General features: G+C 43.7%; 2 protein-coding genes across 2 annotated transcripts; one reads left to right on the plus strand and one right to left on the minus strand.

The window, feature by feature from the left end:
• The first annotated feature begins 451 nt into the window (after positions 1-451).
• On the plus strand, positions 452-2,459 carry sp8a (sp8 transcription factor a). Its single transcript, XM_068702522.1, has 2 exons — positions 452-574; positions 1,049-2,459. The coding sequence occupies exons 1-2, from the start codon at positions 554-556 to the stop codon at positions 2,270-2,272; spliced, it is 1,245 nt and encodes a 414-aa protein (XP_068558623.1). The 5' UTR covers positions 452-553; the 3' UTR covers positions 2,273-2,459.
• Positions 2,460-3,540: 1,081 nt separating this feature from the next.
• On the minus strand, positions 3,541-19,715 carry itgb8 (integrin, beta 8). Its single transcript, XM_068702540.1, has 16 exons — positions 18,773-19,715; positions 17,602-17,687; positions 15,368-15,539; positions 15,093-15,199; positions 14,529-14,668; positions 13,972-14,137; positions 12,922-13,080; positions 12,463-12,558; positions 12,236-12,328; positions 11,070-11,210; positions 9,051-9,456; positions 8,735-8,957; positions 8,530-8,633; positions 7,172-7,288; positions 6,122-6,285; positions 3,541-5,310 (listed from the first exon to the last, which is right to left on the minus strand). Exons 1-16 carry the CDS (start codon positions 18,864-18,866, stop codon positions 5,182-5,184), a joined length of 2,397 nt encoding a protein of 798 aa, XP_068558641.1. The 5' UTR covers positions 18,867-19,715; the 3' UTR covers positions 3,541-5,181.
• Positions 19,716-19,959: the final 244 nt, after the last annotated feature.

Raw genomic sequence — 19,959 nt, forward strand, 5'->3', positions numbered from 1 at the left:
ATGTACAAATTTGAAATTGAATTGGTTCCCCCAGTGACCTGGATCTTTAAGGTCCAGTGGCCATTTCCCCCCACTTTTCCTGGTTCATAATGGAGCCTTTTGGTGTTTGAGCTCTGTATAAATAAAACAAAAAAACGGTTAAATAAACAAACACTTGATAACTGCTAATTAAAACTGCCACCATGTCTAATAACAAATGATGGCACATGTACAAGCTCAGTCATGACTGTTTGAAGTGAAGAGAGTGAGTTAGTGTGAAGGGTGTGTGTTCTGGTCAAACTGAATTTAGTGTCTTGAACTTCGTGTTTTCTTTTCATATTTTCTCTCTGCAATTTGGAGCACGCCAGAGTCGCGAGACCTCACTTTTCAAATTTACGACGACCTCGAGCACTAATGTTTAGTGACAGTCTGAGCTGCTCTCTGATTGGTCCTCGGACTCTTAGCGGCACTTCAAAGGCACGAAGAAGTCACAACTACTGAAGCAGTCGGAGAGGAAACGCAGACTCATCACATTCAGTCACCGCGAGCGCGCACACACACACACGGAGAGACCATGGCTGCTACACTGCTAGGGGTAAGTTTGCTTCTCTATGTGTTTACTGAACATCCATATCCAAGAAATCTCTAAAGTATTGGTTATATGATGTTATAATATCCTTAAATGGCTCAGTGAGTCTGTGGTATTAGGGAGCCCAGTTAACTTCGCACTTTAAGGTGTTTCTCTAAATGTTTATAAAAGGAAGAGGCACAGAAAAATATTTGATTTTAGAAACCGTCTTATAATGTGATTAATCTGATGTCATTAACATATATATCCATGTTATTTGTTATTCATAATGTGAGGCCAGAGGCACACTGTTTGTGAAAATTAAACTATGCCACATTAATAATCCACATGACTTTAATCTTTAATCTGCAAGGCCAATTATTTTACGCAGATCGAGTGACTAACACTAGATGAATCTAATATTTGGTGCGTCTTTACGCACACATTATGTTTGGCCATGACTTTGGAATGGCAGGCCTATAATGTCTGTGTTCCCCACAGGAGGAGCCCCGGCTCGGCAGCACACCGCTGGCAATGTTGGCCGCCACCTGCAGCAGAATCGGTGAGTCCAGCCCCTCTTGCTCCCCTGCTCTTTCCGATGGTGTTCCGGGATACGTGAAGGGGTTTCACCCGTGGAAACGAGGCGCCACGGGTACCAGCAACCTTGGGGCTTGCTTCACCCCCGTCGGGGTTCCCTCCAGGAGTAACGGGACGGGCTTTACGGAAACCTCTAGCGCTTTCTCAGTGACCACTGCCAACTCGCCTTTTGGAAATGACATTTCGATGTACCAGACCTCCGTGCCATCAGAAAACAGTGCTCCCGATCCCTCGCACACACAGCGGTCTGTGTTTCTGACCAAATTCCCCTCGTCGGTGGAAGGCATAGCCGGGATTTATCCGAGGATGCACGCGCATCCCTACGACTCGTGGTTCAAGCCAGTGGGAGATGTCAGTAACGGGTCTGCTGCTTGGTGGGACATGGGAACCAGCTGGGTGGACACACAGAGCCCGGCCGGGTTACCTTCTCCTCTGAGCGGCTACAGCACTGACTACAGCTCGGCCTTCAGCCCCGGGGCCTCTCAGCACCTGCACCCCGCCACTCAGCACCTGTTTGACGGCTTCAGGCCCCCTGTTCATGCTACCTACACAGAGTCTACAACGACGGGGGCACCTGCTCTGACAGGAACTCCCGTCGTTTCTCTACCCGCATCTTCCCGTTCCTCCTCAAGGCGCTACTCTGGCAGAGCCACGTGCGACTGTCCGAACTGCCAGGAGGCGGAGAGCCTCGGCCAGGGGGGCACGAGTCCGCGGCGCAGGGGCTTGCACAGCTGCCACATCCCGGGTTGTGGTAAAGTTTACGGCAAGACCTCTCACCTGAAGGCTCACCTGCGCTGGCACACTGGGGAGAGGCCGTTTGTCTGCAACTGGCTATTCTGCGGGAAACGCTTCACGCGCTCCGACGAGCTCCAGCGGCATTTACGCACGCACACTGGGGAGAAGCGATTCGAGTGCCCAACTTGCCACAAACGGTTTATGCGCTCCGACCACCTCAACAAGCACGCGAGGACGCACAGCGCGGAGGGCTCAGAGGATGGCGCGGAACCGGGACTCGGTAAAGGGAGCAGCGACACTGACAATAGCCTGGCCGGTAGCCCGAGCCAGTCTCCCGGGGTACAGGTTCGTCAGACTGTCCAAACCACCGAGGGACAGAGGGCGGTGAAATGATTTACAAAGCAACAAGTGGGCATTCGATAACACTGTATCGGCTTGTATGGAGTGTGTTTTCTTGGAAACCTAAACATTGAAATGGCACTTTATGATGAACTTCAGCTGTGGATGAACTCTGTGTCCTTACCTCATCTCATTTGTAGCCTTCTTAAAAAATAAATTTGTACTCTACAGCTTATCAGACTTGTGTTATTTGAAAACATATGCGCCTAATTTATTCTAAAAAATATTTTTTTTTGGAAATGAAACAAGTGGCCTGTCATATAATTATTTGCGTTATTTTTGGTCATAATCACGCTTATTAATTATTAATTAATTAATTTTAATTTAAGGTTATGCTATATCGTTATAGTTTTTTTTATTATGTTTGGTTAAAAGACTACATTTTTATGATTTTTCTCTGCTTGTAAGTCATGATTATGAATTATAACTCAATGAAACAGGACAATATTTGGACATATTTCGTTGCTCGTTAAAGCTGATAGTCGTTAAAGCCTTTTTTCAGAAAAGAATATATATTTTTTACGAGGAATAAAGAAATAAAACATAGCTTATATCTAATAACTTTTTTGAAAACCAGGAAAAACATACACACAAATTAACTGCTAGAATTAATCAGAGTATTTAATGTATATTTTAGGCACGTGAAGTTTATCCATTCATCGTATTTCTAAAACTGACTGATTTGATTCATTGATTTTGGTTGTAGGTCTATCAGACATTGTTTGTACAGATATGCATCATTAAATCGGTTACAAATAGAAGTCATATTTCATTTGAATATAACTAAGGCCTATAGCAGGAGTGTGAAAATTAAATTTGCCTGATTAAGCTTCTGAAACGATTTCAAGTCAGAGCTGCACTATTGAAGAAATAATATCGAATCATTTATCAAACATTGTATTTTGCACACTTTCTGTTATTGCTTATATTTATATCTATAATATTTACAGTGATCAGTAACACTCATCTCATACCCTAGTGAGCAACTCCACCTAGTGTTCAGTTTATACAGACACCAGTTTTTTGGACCACATGCGTTGGTCACACCTTGATAAAAATATATATATTTTCAAGATTTGCACAAAGCTGTACGTTCAACTGAACTGAAAACATTGACTTTATATACATTTAAAAATATACTAGCTGTCAAATGAGACAGCCTAATTAGTTACTGCCTTATAATGAATATGGTCACGTTTCACCACACTAACATGAATTTCTATACAACCTGTTGGTTCAGAAAAGCTAAAGTACTCAAGAAATGATTAAAAAAATCTTGCACATTTTATTGTGATGAAAAAATTCATGCTACACAACTAGTCACATTAATTGACAGCAAAACTACACAGAAAAGTGCTGTTATTCCGAACTCAGTGCCCGGTTAGATGAGATGATTACAACCTTATTGCTGAATTATTCTCATGGTTAGAGACCGCTCTTCATAAACACAAACAGTACTCACTACCTGTAATACAGGTAGCCTTATCATAAAATAGCACAATTCACATATATTAAAAAAAACTAATAATAAAATCACAATAAATAATAATTAGTGTTCCTGACTTACAGTAAAAGAGAGCAGCTATTGCTGTAAACAACAATGTGTTGAATAAAATTAAAAAGAAGAAACAGGATTGGGGAAGCGAAAGTCTCACAAGATGCAACCGGCACTCTGGATCCAGATGATCAAGTGCATGAGGGGTGTAGTTCCACCTCTGCTCTCAGTACCTTCAGAGCTGATTTGTTGAGTCTAAGCTCGTCAGTAATGGCACTGGGATGATCAGCAGATGTATGCAGACACAGTTGTGGTTCTGTCTCTGTTAGAGAGGCCACACGTGCAAGGGTTTGATGATGCTGTTGCCATTAATTGTCAGTATGTTGATTACTTTAAACTTTTTCAGTTCATTGTTATTCCAGTGTTGTGGATTTGTTAAATTAGCTTTAAATGCATTTAATGCGTAGTCGTAGATAGATGCCTTCTAATGCCCAATATATCGCAAACCAATCATTTCAAACCCAGCGACACAGCTCTCCTACCCCAGAGACCACACAGTCTTCAGTAGTATAATGCAACACAACTGTTCTAGTGCAAGTCTAACCAGATTATCAAAAACACATAAAACTATATTTTAACTTATCATGATAGATAAATGCCATAAAGTAAGAATAATTTGCAATGCAGTTGATCAGTTAACAAAAACAAAATACAACAAAGAAACTAGAAGACAGGGTATGTCACAAATGAAATAAAAAAACAGGCATACAGCGTCATTGGTTTGCTCTGTCACTTAAATCCCAAGGCAGTACAGCTGAGGTCAGTAATGTGTTGACAGTATTATTAGAGACAAAATGTTGTACCTCAAGCTGGCCACAGGAAGGCAGAGTAAGACAGCAGGGAAATAGTTCAGTTGTAGATTTGGAGTGTCACACAATCACAGAAACGTCAAACATGTAGTGTTTTACTATAAAATCATAAATAGAAAGCCTGTATAGAGCATATATGCATCTAGCTGCTCCACACACACACACGCACTCTGACACACACACACACACACACACACACACACACATAACTTAGAGCTGCACGGCTAAAAAGCGAGGAATGATCACCCTTTACCCTGTGGAAGAAGCAGCCTCCCTCCTGCTGCAGAGGAGGAGGAGGTGGGGGACATGTGCTCTTAGTTTTGGGTTACTGGCCTCATTAGTCACACAGTCGATGAGAGTTTGGTCAGTTCATTTAACAAAAGTGATCCCATGGAGGTTTCATAGTTTAGTTCATCATTATCAGTCTCCACGTGCAGCTGGTTGAAGATTTACCAAGATTTAGAAGCAGAAGTCTTTACTTGACTCTCCTTCTTCATGGCTCTACTGACTTTCTTCCAACCTTGACCTTTGGCCTTTACCTAGCACTGCCAGGGGTCACCGAGGGGCATCTTGGGAACCTGGATGTGCATCTCCACAGTGCGGTCAGGTGGACGGTCCCTCCTGTAAGTAACAGTCTTCTCGTTGGTTGTTGGGATGAATGACAGGTCCTGAATAGTGAAAAAAATGCAGTCAGTAATAGCAAGACACACACACACACACACACACACACACACACACATGCATGCATCCTGGATATACACAGACACACTCAAGCCAAAACATGATACTCGATTTAGTGTTGTATTGCTATAGATTTTAGGACATGAAAAATCAAATGTAATGTCCTTTAATCCTTTACATGGGTTAAGTTGTAACAGAAGACTTTATAAAAATGTTTCAATAGACTGTGTCCATGCAACTAGTAAAGAAATATAAAATCTCTTTAGTAACAGCAGCTCATTTTAGGTGGATTTTATAAATGTTCAGCTTAAGAAGTGGAGAGTAACCTTTTTTTTTTACATCATGTAGTCTTTGAGGAAGTATATACAGCTTTACAATACTTGCAAAACTCCCAGCTAATGTAATTATGATCACCATGATCTGTGGTGAACCATGTAGAATAAATGAGAGGTTTCCAAACACGTTCACACCAGTTTAGGCATATATATCTCCAGAAAACCCCCCTGTGGTAATTTCCATCGTTTCCTTCTTCTCAAAGGTGCTGTACATCATTAGAAAGTCACAAATCTGGACGCAGTAGATGGCGAGCAGGGAGTTGAGAGGAAATGTAAAATACAGCTGTACCTCTGACAGCAGACTCAGAATTCTCACTCCTGGTTTCAGCCAACAGAACACAGGAACAAACATATCCTGTACAATTAAGTGGTCCCTAATACATCTGGGGCTCCAGGAACATCTCAATTAAAACCCTGCTGTGCTGATGAGTGCCTCAAGCATACTTGACTTCAGAGAGCGAACCTTTCCAGTGCAGTGATAGGGTGCGTCCTCAGCAGCGCCCCCTGGTGACATGCCTCTCTTCTGTAGCAGCAGCCGGGACACGGCCACCACCACCAGCCCGCACAGCACCGTCAGAGCACACACACTCAGGAATGTTCCTACGAGCCGACTGTTGCTGGCACACTCTGTGGGCACACACATGAGGTTTCACTTTGAGGAACGGATACAGGATTCCTTTCTTTGTGATGGGTTAGAAAAACGTTTTTTACGCTCTACGTTTTATGTCTGGAAGTGAGGAGTAGAATTATAAAGTAGCATGGAAATACTCATATAAAATACAAATACCTCAAAGTTGTGCTTGAGTAATATACTTAATTATTTTCCGTACAAACAAACAGACACTCTTACACAGCTCGGTCAGTGGCAGCTGTGCCAGTGCTGTTGCACTGAACAGTCAGCTGGCTGTGAATCTGCTGGGGAGCATGTGTGGATGACGGGCTCATTGCTCAACACAAAGAGCCCAAAGAGTGCTCTGACATTTTGTAACAGGGTTACCATGGAAACCTGGCTCCTGCTGCACCCGGGAGGAGTGGGCGTGAGCCGGAAGAGAGTGTCCCGTTGGGTGGAGGGGTGGAGGTGAGGGGAAAGGGGGAGATGGGAGGGGGGGACACACAATGACCGGTGCTGTTCCAAAAATCGGGAAGGCGGGGATGAACTGTAACACTTGGATGTGCAATAATGTGTGTGAGTGTGTGAGTGTGTGTGTGTGTGTGTGTGTGTGTGTGTGTGTGTGTGTGTGTGTGTGTGTGTGTGTGTGTGTGTAACCCAGGGTATGTGTGAATTAGTGCTTTTAAATTGTGTGTGTGCATGTGCGTGTGTGTGTATGTGAGTGTATGGCTATGAAAATTAGGAAGGAGAGCTGGGAACTGAGGGGAAAATGTAAAATACAGCTGTAAAACTGACAGCAGGCTTGCTGACTCAAATACATCAGGGTGCAGTAGAGCAGCAGTGGTAGCAATGGAAGTGACCTCGAATGAAGGCATGTGTGAGATGTGTGTGTTGACATTATACCTGGTCTTGTGCTGATGTGAAGCTGAGTCTGACCAGACTGTGAGCTTGTTTGAAACCGATAGCGACAGCTGTCATTACTGATGTACATACACTGAATCCACATCTCCCCTGCTTGGCCTGAATATATATATATATATATATATATATATATATATATATATATATATATATATATATATATATATATATATATATATATATATAGAGAGAGAGAGAGAGAGAGAGAGAGAGAGAGAGAGAGAGAGAGAGAGAAAGAGAGAGAGTTGAAGTAAGTTATTCAGTCCAGACACATTAAGCTCCAAGGCCTAGTGAAAATCCTCCAGGATTATTTCAAACAAAAGAATCAGTGAGAGTAGCATCACAAGAAAGCTGCTGTGTTTTAAAGCTATTTAATTTTTTACCTTAAATCTGTACCAGTCAATATTTCTATAGTTCTGTAACAAGGGGTCAAATTACCATCTGTAATGTGAAATGTACCCCTGGTAGTGACAAATCCACAGAATTGTCACCCAACTCTGCAATTGCCCTCACTGCACCTTTTCTACTGCACCTTTTTGGCTCTTTTGGCTCATTGTTTTGATGTAGAAGTGCACTGCAGGGTGTGTCCATGCATTGTGACATCATGGTTTGGTGTTGTCAGAGGTGCAACAGACTAGGGTTGAGCCGGCATAATTTTTTTTTAAACTGTTTGATATTAAGCCACAGAGTGGACTGAACTGGTGTACCAAATTTCCGCTCTCGGTGTCGCACTTGACAGCCGTCCATGACTTTTACGTTTTAGTTTTCTTTAAGACGCTCTCTCTACCATCTCTCGTCTTGTCATTAACTTCCTAAACACAAAACACAACCTGCGCTGCCATGCTCATCTTCCCACCCACCTCTGATGAATATCTCCTTCATGTTACCTGCCTCGGCATGGCAGCTTCGTTAGTCCGTTTATAAACAAACATAATATTATTTTAGTCATGTTGTCATTATGCTTATTACTAATGCAATACATTTAGCGCCGTAGGGTGATGCTATTGTTAGCGCTGTGACACCATTGGCACAGGTTGCCTATTTTTAATTCACCAGAAAGTGTCTTAACGACAAATACTGGTTCAAACCGGTTTAGACACCGGACCGAACCGGTGGATCCGGATATTGACCTAACTTTACAACAAATTCTTTGACCTGCTGTTAAGTTACTCTTTAAGTTCTAATTGGAATAGTAAATGAGAGGCTGAATCTTTTTGACAAGAAGGAAGCCCAGACATCAAAATAAACCTAATTTGAATGCATCATAGTCTTTCCTCAGATCCACCAAATTGCAAATGGTGCAAAGCTCATGTGTAAAATTGTCTTCAGAGCAGCTGTACCTGATACAACATCCATGTAGCCCACCAGTGGTGCACAAGTGTTGTTGCAATGTCCAGCCTCTTTTTGTGTGAGGCCGTGAGACAAGTGGCAGTCCACACACTTCCTGAGAAAGAGAGAGAGTGCAACTGCGTCAGCTTCAGCTACAAATAGTTCTGTAAGAGCTCCCATCATGTTTTGTGGTAGCAAATACAAACCGACACGTACCAGTATGATTGGCAGGTGCTTTGGCAAGCAGGACATCTCTCACAGAATTTTCCAGAGCGTCGGGGATCGTCGCACACACACTTGCCACACGTACATCTGCCCCACCCGCTGCACAGCAAGCCGTTGGCTGATTGGCAGTTTGCCGTGGAGATGGGACAACCACAGCTATCACCTGTCCAGTCGTCCTCACACACACACTCACCTGACACACACACACCACGCCCTGAAAGAGTGATACAAAAGCAAAGAGAAAAATTGCAGACTGTGTATGTTTTTTAGGAACTAGATGTTCAAAATATATAATTTTGAAGCTCACCTCCACACAGCAGTCCCCCTTCGTAAGGACAGGAGAAGTCGTCTATCTCGCAGTATTTCCCATATACTGTGCCAAGCCTGGTCTGCTCGCACACACACCTCCCACACTCACACACTCCCCGACCACTGCAGTCCACATCAGACCCGTCCGTTCTGCAATTCCAGTTTGAATCTCTGTCTGAGTCCTTAATTAGTCCGTGATCTGGCCTCTGCTCCTGATTGGAGCTACTTTTGCATTGGCTGTCGTCATTGCAGCGCCTCATTGGTCCACAACTGCAGCCGCATTTAGAGTGGATCCTAATGACGGTGGACTCGTTATATCCCACAGGTCGAACCAACACTGTTACGTCTTCATCTTCAGCATCGTCAGGACAAGAGTGCATTCCGATAGTGATATTGAAGTAAACCTGCATGGGAAGATAAAAAGGTTAATCACTACTTTGGTCAAGACTGAAATATCTATTGGATTGATTGCCATGAAATTTAGAACAGACATTCATAGCGCCCAGAGAATGAATCCTAGTAACTTTCGTGATTCCCTTCTTTTTTTCTCTAGCGCCATCAGGTCAAGATTTTAATTTGTCCAATACTTTACTTTACCACCGCTGCTGTGCCTAAATACAGCCTCACAGAGTTGCTGGCATGTCTGCAGACTCGATAGATTGGTAGAGTCATTTGACAATATTAAAGGTAAGACTGCAATCACCAAGTCCTGACATACTGAAAATCTAAATTGCGGAGAAACAAATCAATAAAAATAGCTTATTCTGTTGTCTTCCCTGTTAGAAAGGGGACATTGTGACAAATATTCATGTAAGGCAAGACAGATTAAAAACTATCTCCCGGCACGCTTGGTAGGACTGCATCCATCTTTAAACTCGACCTTCATTTAGATCTCAACTACACATCTGTAAAGTGTTATGACTGCATCTGGCACGGTTGCGACGCTATCGTGGTGACAAAATATTTCCACAGACGGACAGAAAAATGAATACCACACAAGTTGAAAACAATGCCAGCGTCGCTGTCGTGGCTGGTAAACATACCAACAAAACAAATGAAGGATTGACTATTCAACAACCATTTATTTCTCAAGAGTCTGCTGTTGCTTTAGAGATCCTACACAGATCCAGAGAAATGCCGCTGAGTGTAAACAAATATTTTTCCCCACGAAAGTCCTAAAATGAGCCACCTTTCATAGTATAATTTTGGCAATCTCTGATAAGACTTAAATACTTCCTGGTTACTTATCTAACATCAGGGACCAGGAAGTGGATTCTAAGTGTGATGCTTTGTGTGAATAATTATGTGGAAAGTTGTGCATGCCAAAGCTTTGAACCTACAGGCAGGCCTTTCACTTGATTCCCATTCTGGTAAGTGTGGGTACTTTCCATAATTCACTTTAATCCACCCATGGATTAAAGGGCTGGACTTCAGTCTATTAGCACAATGGAGTAACTATAGAGCAATCATTAAGTATCTTGGAATAAAGTTAAGAGCCCCAAAAGGTTACTGGGGAGAGGAGTGTTAAAAGAGTAGTCTTTTGTATTATCATTACTACTGCAGTAGAAAAGCTCCTCTGCAGTGGTGCAGACTATTTAAAGTGTTCCTCTCTGTGGATAAATGGAACAGGTATGAAAACAGTAGATGTCCAGTGACCTATTTCTGAATATAAATGTCCTATTTATTTGCATAAAGGCTCTCATATTGGGTAAGGTAAGGATTTTTAGGACGAATAAGTCATGGAATCACATGGCAATGTTTCCCTGTTAAAAACTGCCTGTAATCCGCTCAACTCGGATTATTTACCAAATCTTTAGCTCTCAGTGACGTGTGTGAGTGTGTTTGTATGTGTCAAAGTAATCCAATACAACCAATACATTTCCTGTGATATATCCAGGATCTTAAATCAAAGATTTCCATACAAAAACGAGTAACATTCAGCTAAATTCTGGCACTGTTTTAACCGCATGTGTGCTTTGATTTTGTTGTTTTTCTGAAGGTACGCTTGTGTGTTTACCATCTGGCCGGGCTGCACTCCCGAGCAACTTTCGTCCTTTACGGTGGATCCATTGGGACAGAGAGGAGACACAGACACCCAGTACCTGCTGACTGCCTTGTCCTCCACTGACACTGATACTGCCACTTCCGACAACAACCTCTGGATGGAGCGAGTGCGGAGACAGATAAGAAACGACATTAACTTTACTGCCTGATATCAAGGAATTCAATGTATTATGCTGGTTGCAAGGGAATGTGGGTTATGACAAAAGGGAGTGGGAAAAACAGTGACAGTTTAAAAATGTAATGAATGTAAGGTGTCTGAGTGAAAAGTAATGAGGCAAGAGTGAGGAAGAGATACAGAAAGGCAGAAATGTGATTAATTAAAGTTGTCACATGTCCCCAGAATGCCTCTCTTTCTTTCTTTCTTTGTGAAATACAGGGGGAAAAGAAATGGGGCCAAAAATAGCATCTTTGTATTCGTCCATGATTAAGACTTATGGTTTCCGTGGAGATCTGATAGCTATTATAATGCCAGCTTCTGTTCGGGCTCTGCTGCTTGTGTATGCATGCATGCGCGCGTGTGTGTGTGTGTGTGTGTCTGCACGTATGCATGGCTGTGCACCCAGATCTTTGGATTCGGCAGATTCTCGAAGCAAACAATGGAGCGCTGTGCCTGAGGCAAGATTATAGCCTAGAATGCTGCCAACTGAACAAACCACTAGTATCACACACACACACAATGCCTTACCCCTCCATAACCTCCTGTTCTCATCCGTGTTTCTCTGTTTCATTTGGACTTTGGTGACCAAAAACATTGTCTTCAACTTCAGAATTTAAATTTGTATTACAAGTGCCTGTCCTTTTTGTGCACTCCTAAACCTCAATCTACTCTATAAATATAACATTACAGACTTTCTGTAGTATCACCTATTCTGAGGCCTTTTTTTTTTGCTGCAAACAGGAATGTGCTATGAGTGCTATGAGCCGAGTTCATGTTGCGTCAGCAGACAAACACTTATGAACTGATACTGTGTGGGCTCATATGTTCAGCTCACGCTGTGCTGCTGCTCTCTTCTCTCTTCACTTGTCCCTGTCCTTCTCCTTGTTGTCTAAAAGATGAATAATATACAGAGGGAGGACAAAAATTTGAAATAAGTTGCAAAGGAGGTGAGTGCTCTGTACCTTGTATGCATCCACCACCAGCTCTATAAGGTTTGGGGCCTGGAAGAGGCCTAACTTTCCCAGGTAGGAGCCAGGTAGCAAACGTACCAACTCCTAAAGAAGAAAAAGGGAGAAGAGTGAACATTTTAATTAATTCCCCTTTATGGAAGCCTCACTAGCCTAAAAACTATTTGTTTTCCAACTTATATACTGTATGCTGTTGCGTGCAAATGTGTGGAAAAGATTACCTTGTACCACTGGTACTGCTGCTTCTCCACAGCGAAGATGGAGTACATATGGTTTTCAAGCAGCTTATCAGACAACAGACCCACACTGGGATGGTCCTGAAAAGAAGACAGCCATCAGACTAAATGCTAAAAAACTTTTTTCAGGAAAGCATTTCTGTTCGCATGTAGTTTGACATTTAGGGAATTAAACATATTTGTTTTCTTGGCAAAAGTTAGATACAAAGATTACTATTTCTCTATACAGTAAATATGGAGCTATTAACAGCAGCAGCTTAGACTAAAAAACAGCTGAAAACAACCAGCCAAAGGTAATAAAATCTGTCATCCAGAACCTCTAACATTCACAAATTAACACGGTATATCTTGTTTGTTCCATACAAAAATCCACAAGACTCATTTCAAGGTTCAGCTCTTTTAAGCCTGTCTTCCCACCATGTGTAAGTTTCCTCCTGCTCTCACCATCCTAGTGCTCCCTGTGTAGACATTGTTTTCCAGGTGACACAGGCCGTCGTGTGGCGTCACAATCCCTGCCAGCCGGCTATCCAGGGCGAGGTGAGACGGCTGGTCGGTCATCAGGAGCAGCAGGCGCTTGGCTTCTGGTCGCCAACCCACCGATCTCTAAAGGAGAGACGGAGAGGAGTCAGGACGTTGTGTAATGTGAGTAAATCATGTGTATTCTGTCTCTGGAGAGCAGTTTTATAGATTCTCTCATTTTTATCCCCTTACATCACTACTCAACTACATTTACACAGACTGGAAATAATGTGCATGCAATATATTTTTTACACATGTGGTGAGAAACTGCAGATTCAAACATCTTAATCATCTGCGCTACATTAGTTCCCGTGGTGATCAGCTCTTTCTGTAATGCCCAACTGAAGGAAACAGCAGAAATTCCTCCACCAGTCACAGACTCCCTCTTGAAGTCAGTGACTTGTCATAGACAGTGTGAGATAAATGGGTTTATGTGAGTGTGTGTGTGTGTGTGTGTGTGTGTGTGTGTGTGTGTGTGTGTGTGTGCGCGTGTGTGTGCGTGTGTGTAGTTAAGGAAACCCAGTGAGTTCATAAGTAGGCCTGACATAATGGAGAGTCTATTTCTAGAGTGATGACCACCATGGTGTTTCCCTGCAGGCTGGTTACTCAGGGCCCCCCTGCATGGTGTGACTCAAAGCCCTCCTGCAGCCATAGTATAAGCAACTGTGTGTGTGTGTCTGTGTGTCTGCCATGCCCCAGCAGTGGTGTCATTACTTAGTGGGATTCCAGTGATAATATCCAATGCTGAGTCAGAGTGCCACCATTCTCCCAGAATAAATGCTTCTTTCACCAGCGTGCAGACTTACGACCAAATTGGGGGTAATGCCTAATTTTTCTGAACATTTCCTAGATTCTCAAGGAAACTGAAAATGACCAACCATAAAAAGTATTTAGATAACTCTGTTTCTCTTTGTTGCACACACAAGTAGCTCTTGTGAGCATGACTTTCCAGCTTGTGTGTGTGTATATACACACCTGGCAGACAGCGGCTTGCAGCATAGCATCCAGTCCTCCCTCAGGTGTGTCCATGTTTCCGGAGATGCGCTGGCGTTTGATCACACGCGTGAACTCGCTCATATTACCGGTCATACTCAGGACGTGGTGGAAGCCGTGGGCTGGACGACAGCGGATCTCATAATCACTGGTGAGAGACGGAGACGGCCCAGAAAGTTTTGGATTGAAACATTCAAGGATGTAGATGTCAGGACAAATGAATGGCAAAAGCCTGTCTCACAGCATAGCTCGTTGCCCCCTAACAACTGATGAGTCTCTCACTGAGTCACACATGGGAGCAACTAACGGGAGCAGCTTGCTTGTATGCATTTTTAAATACTCACTCAAATCACCACTTTTCTTGTCTCATTAAAAGAAGAAAAAGTTAGCTGAGGAGTATTACAAGACAAACTTTGAAAGTGTCAACTATCTATTTTATACATAGCACGAACATTCACACAATGTTCTACATAGAGAGGATTAACCCTACTTTTCTTTTGTAACAATCAATAATCCAACCTACATATGGTGTGTCTTACCTGCAGGGGTTGTTGATCTTGGAGGGGTGGACATTGATGTAAGGGGAGACAGGTTTGTCCACAAACGAGCCGAAACCCAGCCAAAGGTCCGAGGAGTGCTCCGTCATACGAAGAGACAGCGCCACACCCACTGTCTTCAACTGGACCACAGAAAACATGCCGAGGCAGAATGGGACAGCCGAGGGCAAGTAAAGGACGGTGAGGGGGAGAAGTAAAAAAGCATGAAGAGGTAAAGGGTGAGACAGAATGGATAAGGGTCAAGAGAAGAAAACATTTTCTTCAAAGAGATTCATTCAAATATCTTAAATAATTTAATAAACATTTAAATAAATTGGTCTGAGCTCTGACATTTTTGCAGTGTATTCAATGCCAAATGTAAAGACAGTAGCCATCTCATAAGCCCCAATGATGTAATACCAAACTGTTAACTGTTTTTATAAGTCTTGGGTTTTTCCAACCATCAAAAAAAGGTTGTGATGATCCAGAAATTAGTTTAAACCTTTGGAAATAAACTCTTTCCTTTAGAAAAATAAGTGAAAAACATCAGCACTGATGAACACCTACATGATCAAGGTTTTCCTGCATAGATGCCGATACATCAACCAGGCAGTACAGATCCACTGAATAACGCTCCAGCTGCTTCACAGCCACTACGACGCTGGCCTCTGAACCTAGGCAGACACACACATATTATGATGAAATAATTCATTAAAACTTTACCTCAGCTGCTTCATAACACACTTAGACAATAAGAAAACCGTACAAATCAGAGATACACCATTTGATGCTTGACTAAATGTTGCAATCGAGGCAGAAACCCAGAGTTGCCCGTCGTCTACCTGGTCTGAGGGTGATGCTGATGTCTTGTGGGGACACTTGTGTGCTACTGATGGTGGCGTTGACCTCCACCTTGATCTCTGACTGCTCCATGAACTCCTGATCACAGCCTCTCCTGAACAGCTTCACTGGCAGGTCGCAGCGCTGGCTCGGCCCCGCCCCATCCAGGAAGTCCTGGTAAAGAAGGGAAATGGTGACTTTTGAAAACTGTCCATATGATCTTCTTTTAATATATTTTATTTGCAGTTTTCAATAAAAAAAAATGTAGAAAGCAACACAAACAATGCTAAACAAGGCACAGTAGAGCAGTAAAGCTTACAAGCAGTTGTAGAGATAATACAACTAAGCCGTATTTTAAGCTGTTATCATGATAATCGCATTTCAGGAATGAGAACAAGTGACACGATGAAGTGGGTCAAGTTGAACACCACATTATCCTCTGTGACCCAAGGGGCAAGATGCAATAATGCTGCCAAATATAGCCTGTAGTCCTTACTTACTGTCCACTCCTCTTCTAATGTTGCCCACTACATCCATTCACAAATATAGAAGTAGACACACACACACTCCAGAGTACAGAGTGTGTAATTTGTTATTTCACCCTCCTCCTCTCTCTGTAACGTAAAGTGTGATAAAACATGCTGGTTCACTTCACACACGGCATGTTGAAACCAGTTTCACAATAACTCAACCTTGGTTTCGTTTCAGTCATTTCCATGATGTTTGTATTGATCTCTGACGTAGGTTTAGGCCTAGTGACATGAGAACCATTACCATATCATTATGTGATTCTGAAGCTACTCATCAGTTCAGTGTGTCAGGAAGAAGTGTCCTGTTTGTGTCGAGATCTAATATCTCTGAAACCGATTACAGAGGAAAGTATATTTTAATGAAAGTAGCAACTCTGATAGATAGAAAAGAGTAAATGCTCCAATTGGATTAAATCATCGCTTCATTGAATGAATCTTTCTGTATCCAACCACTCCACTGCCTCCGACAGTACAGTACAACAGCGTCATGCATTGCAGCTTTGGAGTGGATTAGTGACCTTTGGTACTTTCCTCTGTGAGAAACATGCTCACAAACACAGTGACTAGCACTCGCAACAAAAAATTAGATCATTAAATGTGTGTATTCACAGCATGTCATGGGCTTGATTGGAATAAGTCTGATACAACCAACAAAATCACGCAAATAAGGAATAAAATGGTGCAATTAAATGAGATTAATGCTCCTTTTAAAAAAGAAATACTGTTGCAGATAAGCAAAACAGTCTGCAGTAAACAACTGAAGCGAGTTATGTGACCATGCTGTCCCAGAGGGTTGTACAGTGACTTTCCCCGGACTTTCCTAACAGAGTTTGCCCCTTCTCCTGACACTGAATGTCAATGGAGAAAAGTGAGCATGAATGTTTACAAGCACTGTAGTTATTATTCAAACCGTGTCCAAGCATGCTTATGTGACATTTTGTGTGTGTGTCTATGTGTGTGTGTGTGTGTGTGTGTGTGTGTGTGTGTGTGTGTGTGTGTGTGTGTGTGTGTGTGTGTGTGTGTGTGTAGGAGGTTAGAGATCTGGCGTTTGAATGCTTTCACACACCAACGAGCCCGGCCCCACTTAATGATGTCAGTTAAGGTTAGGCCTCACAGGATGGGAAAGCACCTGAGGTCTGTAAACACACACATGTTGACAGTCTGGTCTAGACGGTGCAGTTTGTGTGTGTGTGTGTGTGTGTGTGTGTGTGTGTGAGTGTGAGTGTGAGTGTGAGTGTGAGTGTGAGTGTGAGTGTGTGTGTGTGTGTGTGTGTGTGTGTGTGTGTGTATGTGTATATTTTGTGACTGGTGTGGCACTGGAAGGCTTTACAGCTTCTCAGGGTTGATTCGGGGTGGGCTCTTTACAAGACAGACTGACACCCAGGAAGCAGATACAGACTAACACAAAGGCAGAGGCACACTTTGAGGAAAAAGTGCAGTGATATGTGTGAGCGCCTAGACTAAACACATGGATAGAAAGTGGCTCTGTCTCTGCTGCGGCATGAGAAAGCACACATGGAAACATTCACACACACACACACACACAGGTCATAGAGCATGCCACTAAGCCCGAACATACACATTATATTCGCATCTGTGGATGGCATCAAAGCTTCGGTGTGTGTCATCTGAGGAATGCTGCAACGTTCTCCTTTTATCCCTCTCCCTGTCACACTCAAACACGCACTTTTTATACACATTCCTACCTCCTTGAAGCACCAGGCACACTGTGGTCCACGCCTGAGGCAATCTGCACAAGAAGTGACACTAGGAGACCAACATGCACTGTCAACTGCAGAGAGAGAGAGAGAGAGAGAGAGAGAGAGAGAGAGAGAGAGAGAGAGAGAGAGAGAGAGAGATGAAGGAGAAATGGGATGAAGAGAAGAGTCTATGATTAGCATATGAAAGAAAGGGTGTGTCAACACTCATTAGCCATGCAGCCGAGCCCCTGTGGATATTTAGAGATCTCACACACACTTCTGATGGCGGAAGCACCACTTAGCATCTCACGTGAGGCTATTCAGAACGTATCAGCCAGCCGTGTAGTGGGAAAACGGCTGTGAGTGTGGGAACAGGTGCTTGAGTTGTTGGAGTGGTGCAAAGGATAATTTCCCACACCCACACACACAGACGCACAGCGATGACTAATCGTGAGACAATCTCTGAATGCAACACAAATTATTAATTTTAATGGAGTGACAACACTGTGACAAATGTAATTATTGGGAGAAAAATACAGCATGATGTAGACACTGGAGGTTTTTACAGGGTAACAAAGGGCACAAAATAAACCTTTAGTTTACTGTAGTGGGATTAATGATTCATTGGAGTGATTTGTCTGCTGAAATCCAATTTTCCAGAGTCATTTCAGTGAGTTGCAGGGCTGTAATGTAGGACAGAGAAATGCTGCAGGTCCTATAGCACCACTATCAGCCCACTAACAAGCAGCTCTGACCCAATTAGCACTCCTGGCCTCTGGCAAACCTCAGAATAGGTGAAGCGTTTAACTTCTAACTGATCAATACATACTGAAACAAGAGGTCGATGTGGTCTAGGCTTCTCCAGTGGGTCCCCTGGTTGTGGGTTTAGATGTTTCCCTTCAAAAATTAATAGGCTTTGATGTATGTTAAATGAGACCGCTTAGGTCTGCTATGTTCAAAGGTCCACAGTCTCCCCCAAAACATATGCCACGATGAAAAATGTGTAGAAATATCATTGTTATGCTCATAAAGTGGCTCGCTTACATGGCACATTAGGGAAGCTATCTGCCCCCTGCGGAGAGCACAGCACGGGAGCTGATGCCTTGACATGACACAAGAAGCAGGCTAATTGCTGGGTTGTGATTTAGGTAATTGGCCCTAATGAGCCTCCACTCACCGGCGCCGGAGGCTTCAGCGCTGACAGCAGCCACCACGCAGCAGAGCAGGAGACACAGAGGGACGCTGCCGTATGTGCGGAACCAGGAAGTCATATTATCCTATCCACACCGGGGGGGACGACCGGAGCGAAGCAGCGAGCGGGCACAGGAGGATGTGCAGCTACTGGAGATGAACCGGGGGAGACCGGGCACCTTGCGTCCGCAGCCGCACGAACAATAGCAGGGAGTGCCGGACCGAGCCACGGGGCATTGTCGTTCACCCAATAACCTTCTAATCCCGGAAAGATATTCACATCGACCGGAGTTAAATCAGCTTACGAACGCGCTCCCCCGTGGACCACGAGAGGAGGTGGAGTAATCGATCGAGTGCGGCGACAGCGGCACTGCTGTCCCTCCATCTATTTCCATCCGGCCGCAGGTGTGTTTTCCCCGCGTGTTTCCACTATGGTCCTCCTCTCACAGCTGATGGCGAAGTCTCATCCCGGGACGGATCGGAGCTGAGTTATACACACACACACACACACACACGCGCACACACACACACACACACGCACACACATATACACACACGCACGCACGCACACACACACTCGAGTACCGGCGCAGCGTTTAGCCGGTGCGCACCAACATTGCTGACTGAACACTGAACATCCCACACGAAAGCCATGAGAGTGACCGTGTTTTAACCGCTGTACTGACTCAGGAAAGGCGGTGCCATGGCAACGACGCTCTCTCTCTCTCTCTCTCTCTCTCTCTCTCTCTCTCTCTCTCTCTCTCTCTCTCTCTCTCTCTCTCTCATTTAATACTGAGGGCTCCTGTGTGTGGGGACCTTGTGTTGATGATGGGGTAAAGGGAGGAGGGGTTGATAAAGCCAGAGCTCCTGCAGAGGGGTCCACAGGCTGGTGCTAAGGAGGAGGAGGGGGTCTGAGTCCATTGTGCACAGATTCCAATGACATGGAGTAACCTCGCCTCGCCGGCTGCTCCACTGAGCAGGAGCCAAAGACTTACTAAACAACCCAACATTTTAAGCTGAAGGAAAACAGATCCGCTCAAGGACAAAAGGCACAATAGTCTACCATCTTTGGCATGATATGCATGTCTCCGGCAGAGGTCTACCACATAAAGTGGATATGTTTTCTTTGGCACGCAGCCTAAACCGTGATTGTGAGTGTGCCAACCAATGCCC

This window comes from Cebidichthys violaceus, unplaced genomic scaffold, assembly GCF_023349555.1.
Source record: "Cebidichthys violaceus isolate CVI_PGR_0920_01 unplaced genomic scaffold, fCebVio1.0.p SCAF_85, whole genome shotgun sequence".
NCBI classification, from domain to species: domain Eukaryota; kingdom Metazoa; phylum Chordata; class Actinopteri; order Perciformes; family Stichaeidae; genus Cebidichthys; species Cebidichthys violaceus.

Coding starts and splice junctions, on each gene's coding strand:
- sp8a (XM_068702522.1), top strand. CDS start 554: ATGGCTGCTACACTGCTAGGG. Junction 575..1,048: donor TGGCTGCTACACTGCTAGGG/GTAAGTTTGCTT, acceptor TGTTCCCCACAG/GAGGAGCCCCGGCTCGGCAG.
- itgb8 (XM_068702540.1), bottom strand. CDS start 18,866: ATGACTTCCTGGTTCCGCACATACGGCAGCGTCCCTCTGTGTCTCCTG. Junction 12,329..12,462: donor AGCAGTACCAGTGGTACAAG/GTAATCTTTTCC, acceptor TTTCTTCTTTAG/GAGTTGGTACGTTTGCTACC. Junction 6,286..7,171: donor TCACATCAGCACAAGACCAG/GTATAATGTCAA, acceptor GTGTGCCCACAG/AGTGTGCCAGCAACAGTCGG.